Source organism: Phaethon lepturus, unplaced genomic scaffold (assembly GCF_000687285.1).
Source record: "Phaethon lepturus isolate BGI_N335 unplaced genomic scaffold, ASM68728v1 scaffold8856, whole genome shotgun sequence".
Taxonomy (NCBI): domain Eukaryota; kingdom Metazoa; phylum Chordata; class Aves; order Phaethontiformes; family Phaethontidae; genus Phaethon; species Phaethon lepturus.
The window spans coordinates 104,609-113,159 of NW_010544105.1; the positions used below are offsets into that span (position 1 = coordinate 104,609).

The window sequence follows — 8,551 nt, forward strand, 5'->3', positions numbered from 1 at the left end:
AGCAAACTGCCAAGTTCCTCTACATTCTGGAAATCAGCGCATGCATATTATTTTCAAAACATGAATAATTATTCTTGATTTTCAAGTTTTTCTTTAGAAATAAATTCTATGGAATATATACATAGGCCTTGAAAAAGGCCTTAATTAATTAATGCTGTGGGTTTGCTTCTAATGTTACACTGCAACTGGCAGTGAAAAAAAAACATATCAAGTCCTGGTTTTCTAGTCCATAACACAAACTGACTCTCATCCACCACCATTATAATGCATGTTAAATGCTACACAACAGGGAGTGTTTAATCTAGACATAATTCTGTTCCTGCTCTTCTCCCCTCCCATGAAGATTTTAAGAGGCTTTGTAACACATTTTTACTACAAAATCTAAATTCGGAAGTTACTATGTAAAGACATCTTTTCACCTTTCATTTATAAAACTAACCTAACAAATTGAAATGGTATATGAATTGATATTTTTATTTTTGCGAAGGATAAACTAACCTTTCCTTCCTCTGAAAAATTGTGTTACCCAGAACTATTGAGAAGGGAGCAGAATCAAAACAAATGTCCCTGGCATTACTTGACTGTTGCTCTAAGCACTTCTATGTTGAAGATCTCAGAATCCAACTAAAAACTAAATTCTGCTTGTGTTATTAATGCAAAACAATTTCACTGACTTTGGAGGGACTATTGGTATAACAGAGGCTAGGAGGATTTTTTTTGAGAACAGAAGATGGGAAAAGCTTTCATACAAAATGATAACAAATCATTAAGGTGATTAAATAACATTACTGTTTAACTATATAGATTCTCTTTCATCCATATACAAAAAATCTGAAAGAATATTACAGGCACTTAACAAAGTCTAGTTTCAGAAATATATTAATAAAAATGGTATTATTGTTTCATACAATTTTTTAAGTCAATGCTGGCTAATATTTTGATGCTGCTGAAGGCAAACAACATTCAGAAACAATAGCTGTCTGTGTTTTACATTGGACTGGATGTTCTAAGAAACTATCTTAATTATAAACTAACCTCAAATAGTAATGATTGAAGCAGGGTAAAACAAATACATTTTGTTTTCTTTACTTTATTTCAAAATAGAGTGGTTATAAATACATTCTTGTTATATTTCCTTCCCAACTCTTTGGATGCAACAACAAAAAAAATCTCACTGTGCTCATTTCATACAATATCAATGTACAAATCATGCAAAAGATATTATAGATATTATACCACCATCAAGTTCTGGATGTGTTTTGTTGATTCTGAAACATTTCTTAACATTATTCACAAGGCCATGCCTTTTATAATTTATATCATCATTATGGCTCTTTAAAATAAAGAATTTAAAAATTACGACTAGATTTCTATATTGTCAATCTTGAACTCGAAATGCAAAACATAAAACGTCTAATCTTCTTGCATTCTTGCACCATGGTAGTTGGTAGTTTCTGATAAAATTGCACAATTTTTTTCTTTTTTGAGGAAACTATTACACTGTACTGATTTTATTTAAAAATGGAAACTTCTTTGTAATAGAACGAAGACAACTGTTACACCTTCACTGATTTACTTTATGTCTATGTGTCTTAACAGCCATTTCACAAGCATGGCCACTCAAATCAATGTAATGAACAGATAGATCTGTTAAGCCACATCCGAAGAGTCTCCTTCCCAGACAGACTGACTATAGATTTGAATGGACATTACACTAAAATTGCTGTGTAGACACATACACTGTTTCAAAACATGGAGGAAATAAACTGACATTAAGCTTGTCAGTCAAAGTAACAATTTCACAGAAATATAGTGTTTTGCCAACTTCTGCACTCTTCATGGACACTGTTATGCCTACATATTGCACCATATATGTAAAACACCTAGGAACAATTTCTACAGGAAAGTCCAGATTGTGCAATCTTTATTGATGCTGGTGAATCTACGGTCAACTGCATAATCTCAAAAGAGTCACTGGGCTGTATGTATTATACACAATGTTTCTGAGCTGGCTCTTTTTGAAGTCAATGACAAAAAATCTAAGTCCCACTCTTGGACAGATGTTTAAGTATTAGGTCATGAATAGTACATCTGCACATCATTTAGGTTGAGCTTAAATGCTTTAATGGATTGGGACCTCGATGAGCAGGAAAATCTGACCCAGTGTAATGGTACAGCATAATGGTTCAGTTCTTCCTCTTTTGATCAGTGAATAGAAGACCTCACCACACAAAAAAACCCCAAAAACAACAAACAACAACAACAAAACCCAAACCTTCAATTTTTTAGCTGAGGAAGGTATGATCATTTATAATTGTTCTTTCAACTCTCGGCAATACGAGTCATAAGCACTTCAGTTTTAACATCACTTAAAAGTATTAGCTTATTTGCTATTTGTAATATTTTTAATGCACACTTCTCCAGAGAAGGGTATGGGACATGACATTTTCTGACAATGCACTGAAGTGTGTCAGAAGCCGTATGCTTTGACAAATCCCAGTGAATCTTGACACATCCTCAAAGCCATGAAGCACTGTGCAGAGCAGGCCCAGTGACCCATTATTCTCAGCCTACTGATGGAGCCATTACAGTCTATCATGTCAGTGCATCTTTAACACTCCTTAATTCACAGATTCTTGACACAATAAGCCCAAATGTTCTTATTCAAGCCTTGGCCATGTATTGCATCATTGGAAAACCAAGAAGTTTTTATGCTAGAAATGCATAGACACATAGTATCCATGGCCTGAAAATCCCTATGACATCCTGAATGAAGTCAATTATTGTGCATGGATAGCAGTATCTTTTTGAAAGAAACTCAGACATTAATTTATCTGTTATAATTTTATTATCTGAAGTTACGTATATACTTTGTAGTATGGAAACAAAATAAAACAACCCTTTTTCTAAGTTACAAGAGCATAAATAAATGTCTGAAAGCAGAAAAATGTCTTGATTTACTTCCTCTTAAATAAAGAAGTGCTTTTTTTGTAAACTTTATTAAAAATATACTGCAGGCCATTTGCCAAATACCATTCCAGAATAAAAAATTCACAGCAGTGTATAAAGCCCTGAAATTAGATGTTTGTAATGGAAATAGCTGACACAGCCTTCTCCACAATATTATTATTGGGTCTTGCTGTAATATTTGCTAGTTTTAAATTAATGATGAACGTTCATGTTTATATCCTACTAATCTTAATTGATTTATGTATTGATTATAAAAGGTATGGGGGGAAGGTTCTGGAAGCAAAGGAGACAGAAGGTCTTATCTAAAGCTCATTGAAATGAAAGAAAATATTCCTTTTCAAGTCAAAGAACTTTTGTTAATCTCATAGTATAGATTTGCTGTATGATGCTTTACCAATATATTTCCATTCCCATCTCAAGGTACCATCTATCAGTGAGATACAGTGGGGATTTTCCATTCTCCTGACTACTTTTTTTTCCTAGCTATTCAGATTCAGCTTTCAAAAAGGCAAGTTTTTAGTCTCTAGATATGAGCTACACAATACTCTGAACTGAGACCACTATATTCATTTTACACTCTGGTTTTAAATAGACATGACTTGCCATATTGTTCACTGTTCTGATAAGGTTTTTTCTGACACAAGCCAGACCGATAATAAGAACAGAAAACTTAAGCATATACAATTAAAATATTGCCCTTACCATGAATTCCTGTAAATACTTGTAGTGAAAACTATTTAGATTAAGCTGCAGAACCCTGAAAAGCAAGACAACTGGTGGCAAATAATTGCCTGAGACACAATACTAAAAACCAAATTAATCTATTTTAAAATGCACCATTGGTAACAAATCTGAAATAAGATAATATGCTAATTTCACAAGAACAGTACAGAACAATTTTATTATTATATCTGATCACTTAATTCTGGACAATTCTATACATTACATCCCCAGTTTCTGTTTGGTGTATTGTTCTGGTTTTTTTTTATACTGAATGATTAATGCATTGTGATCAGGAAAACAAGTCAGGCATATTAAATACATATAAGGAGTACATATTTTTCCTATTTAGTATACAAAGTATTTCATAAATATGAATTATATTACAAAAATAATTTCTGCTACGCTCACACAGTAAGCACTTTGACAATTTTGGACAACCCGTTGGGGTTGCAAGTATTTCACATAACTGAGAAGGAACTCTACTTTTAATTGGAGATGAGTCTTACAACAGATTCTGCATAAACATGAAATATTTTCTTCAGATTCCACAAATACTGCAGAAGTCAGTTTGAACTCCTTTCTTTCCTTTTTTTTTTAATCTTATGTATCGACATGTATGCTTCAAGTGGTCAAATTTATTTCATAGGTATGTAATGCATGGTATATTTTAAACAAATATTTGCACAATTTAACATTATAATTCCAGTGGTTTGAAGATGCAGGCCATAAATGTAACCAATTTACACATACTGTCAAATGTTCTCTCTTTGCATGCTTGTTACTTTTCAGATAATCTTTAGATAGTGCCATTACAACACCACATATCAAAGGATTTCTCTAGTTCCACCAACTTAAATCCACATGCAGGATGAAGGACTCAGCTGAAATACAAATACCAGTACCAGGTTTCTTGTGTTTGTTCTAGCACATCACAAGGAAACAATGGTTTTGCATTTAAGGTACAAAACATATATGCCTCTTGAGGTTAAATTCAGTGTAACGTGTATAAAGCATCCCTTTGGCAATAGAGTTTTCAGTATCCCTACAGGGTTCCACAGAGCATGAACTTTACCTAGTAAAATCTATTAAGGAAATTCTCCTCTACTTGACGAATCATATGCAGCTACAGTTAATCAGACACCCTTGGATACACCTGCCTCTATGCCTATCAATATAATATAGTATTTGGAAGTTAAAAGTCAACAAAAGGCACTTTCATCATTAAATAAATGTCCTCTGTAGGCAATAAGATTGCATGACCTATATTTTATTCAAAGCTGTTTGTTCTTCAAGGACTTGTAGGTAGTCAGGTGAACCTTGCAGTTTAGCTTTTAGTTCAAAATATTCACTTTTTCTTTGTTCTACTACAATTTTACTATGATTACCACCTATTAGAGATTTTTTGTTTTTTTTGTCTTGTTGTTTCTCTGGATAACGTATTTCAAAGCCACTGACCCCTATGCTGTTGTATTCTTTTTTACTTTCGAGATAATTTTGAATAAATACATTGGAATCCCTCCCAGGGAATAACTCATCCAATTCATCGATTGTGCTAAGTCTTTTTCTGGTATCCACATGCAATAAATCTTTCTCCTTGTCATTAATATTTCTCAGAATGACTTTTTGCTCTGGTGGGTCAGCAAACATGAAGCCTGTTTCAGATTCTTTTAAGCCACATGTATGACTTTTGCTCATCTGCTCAATAGTTTGAGGAATGAAGGCCTCTGCACCTAGTACATCTTTCTTGTTTGACTTGTGATCGTGCTTTCTTAGCTGCAGTTGCATAGAACCGCATTCTTGATTTCCGATCCCTTCATGCTTTATAGTTGGCTTTTTGTTGCGTCGAAGCACAAAAACAAGAAGACAAAAAGCAACAAATACTGTTAAAATAAGCACAACTAATATACTTAAGATAAGGATGGACAATGGAACTGGGCCACCAGGAGGACTCCGAACTGGTCCCAGTGGTGTTGTAAAAGTAACAGCAGGCATGGGACTAGTGAAGAGAGCAGATGGCCTGTTTAAAAGTTTAGGACAGAGGATTTCATTTTTCAGAGACTTAAGTTCAATGTCAGCAAACTGTACAGGTGTTTCACATTTCAACTCCTTCACCACAATACCTTCATTTAGCTTTTCAAGCCACAGTTTTAAAGCAACTAAATCACAAGTACAGTCCCATGGATTACCTTCCAAATCAATTTGTGTAAGAGATTTTAGCTGATCAAGAACACCACTTACAGGTAGATACATGAAATGATTGTTCCTCAGATTCAGTCTAGCAAGTGGTGCACCAGCAAAAATGTATGCTGGCAAGCTTCGTAGAAGATTGTTGTTCAGGTAGAGCAACTGCAAATTCGGCATTAAGTCAAAGGTGCCTGCTAGGATTTCTTTGATAACATTGTATTCCAAATACAGATATTGCAAGTTGTGCAGGCCAGCAAACATTTCTGGGCTCAGACGCTCTATCTGATTGCCATTGAGATACAATCTCCGTAAATTTGTAAGGTTCTGGAAAACTTCTCCTTTGATCACTGAAATCTTGTTGCTCCCTAAATGTAGCAAGTCTAGCCCCTCAAACTCAATGAAATCTGTAGTGTCCACATCCTTAATATAATTGCCATTTACATGCAGTTTCTTGGCATTTAAAGGTTTTGGTACAAGTTCAGCCATTGACTCTATATTTCTTTCTTGGCAATTTACACTTAATCCCAAGTCTGAAGGATGTGTTTTGCAAACACAGGGGACTGGACAAGGAGTTAAAGGAGGCACCCTGGTCTGGTAAAATATGATTTGACTGAGATTGCGATTAGATAGTGCTTTGCCTGCTACTATCCCCGAGATCTTCGAAGGATTTGTAGTCTTTGGCGGTTTTGTGACTAATCTGTGCACTGATGTTTGAGTGGTGTGGCCATTTGGTGTGCTGTAACTGGGCTCCAGCTGGGAGGGAGGCAGAATGCGCACATCAAAATCACTCCCCGACCCCATGGAGCATAGCTCTTGCTTGTTGGTTTCTTTCAGCAGCCTTCCATACAAGTCACTGGGTGTTTCACAGATAGCTTCGCCAATGTAGATGTTATAGGGCATGTTCTCCAGCCACGCTTTCAAAGGTAACAAATCACAAGTACAATTCCAGGGATTGTCTTCCAGCTGCAATTCGACAATTCGCCCAATGTGCTCCAGAACTCCAATGTATGGAAGCTTCTGTATTCGATTCCCTCGTATATCCAGATGGGTTAGAGAAGCAAATCGAAAAATGTTATCAGGAAGGAATGAAATCAGATTATCATTAAGGATCAGGACTTTCAGCTTGTGAAGCTTATTGAAAGCTCCCCGTTCAATAAGCTTGATTAAATTGTAGTCAGCTTGGAGATACTCCAAGTTCTCTATGCCAAGGAAAGTGTCAGCTCGGAGAATCTTTAATTCATTGTTGTTCAAGTGCAACTGTTTTAATGCACTAAGGCCCATAAAGGCCCCTCCTTCAATGTTCTGTAGCTTGTTATTACCCAGTTGCAAGGACACTGCATGTGTAAAATTAAGAAAGGTATTTGGATATAGAATAATTAGCAGGTTGTTTTGAAAGTTGAGGTGGTAAAAATTAGACCATGGTGGTTTAAGCTGATTTGGTCTATAGACTGCAACCTTCTCACAGTTGACATAGAGTACATTCTCAACTGACACACAGGAGCAAACATTGCAAATTTCCACAGATATTGCAGCATCTGCAGTTGTAGGAGATGACAGAACCAGAAAGAGCCACAGAAACATCTTCTTGTGATCAGCAAGCAACCTTAGGCTCCTGAACAAAGATAAAGAATCTAAAGAAGAAAGAAGGAAAGAAAAAAGAAAACGATTTTCAGTTGTCATTGTTCCCCAAAATCATTTGGGTTAAAAATTTTATTCCACTGAGCTACTCTACCTGCCAAGGATTATAGATAAACTACAAGCTCTGAATTTAAAATAACATGAAAGATTTTAACAACCAAACAAATACATGGGAGTTAGAATTGTTTCAGATATGGAATGTAAATCTCTGTAGACAAACATAAACAACTCTGAGGTCTGTCAAATACATTTCTATCTCTTGCACGTGCCAAACATGCATAACTAACAATGTAAAATAATCAAAGGAGATTCCAATTTTATGCATATTTATTCTCCTCAATCCTGCACTGCTCATATGTTGCTATATATTTCAGGGATATTAAACATACATGCTGATGTTAAGCATGCCCAAACATTTGCATTGGGATAGCACAATACAGAAAGGATGAAGATGCAGACACAAAAAGCAATGTCAGTACTCAATGTATGTATCTATAGCACCAACACATACAGATTATCAATACAATAATCATGAGATTCACTCAAGGGATACATAGGCATGCACATACATTGTTTCTGTCACTTATTATAAATAAACTATAAATAGTTTCAATAAATAGGTGGTAAATTGATCACAGAAATAGAATGAACTACCCACAAAACCAGAAGATCAGCTATGGGCGGCAAATGGAAGCACACAGATATGGAAGAGGCATGCACAGGCATAGAGCCCCATCCCCAGGAATAACAATATCCTGACTTGCAGAGCAAAACAAAGTCACAAGTTCACCAGCCTGACACTACTGAAACCTAAGAAGAACTTTTTTCTTTTATAAAACATTATGTAATTTGCTCTTATCCCTGCACTGATACAGAGGTGGCTTTCAAGAACCCTTCACATATAGTCAGGCCAGCTGAGCTGCCATTTTTTACGTAGAAGAACTGGAGGCACAGCATTTCCTCTGAGTTAGAAGGTACCTTTTTCTTTTAAAAAAAACACCCAAACAAACCCAAATCAGTCAATAATCACATTGCT

The 8,551-nt window shown here is 35.4% G+C and overlaps 1 protein-coding gene across 1 annotated transcript; it reads right to left on the minus strand.

The window, feature by feature from the left end:
• Positions 1–3,971: 3,971 nt before the first annotated feature.
• SLITRK4 (SLIT and NTRK-like family, member 4) lies at positions 3,972–7,506 on the minus strand. The gene has a single exon (XM_010288563.1). It carries the CDS (start codon positions 7,456–7,458, stop codon positions 4,954–4,956), a length of 2,505 nt encoding a protein of 834 aa, XP_010286865.1. The 5' UTR covers positions 7,459–7,506; the 3' UTR covers positions 3,972–4,953.
• Between the last annotated feature and the right edge of the window lie 1,045 nt (positions 7,507–8,551).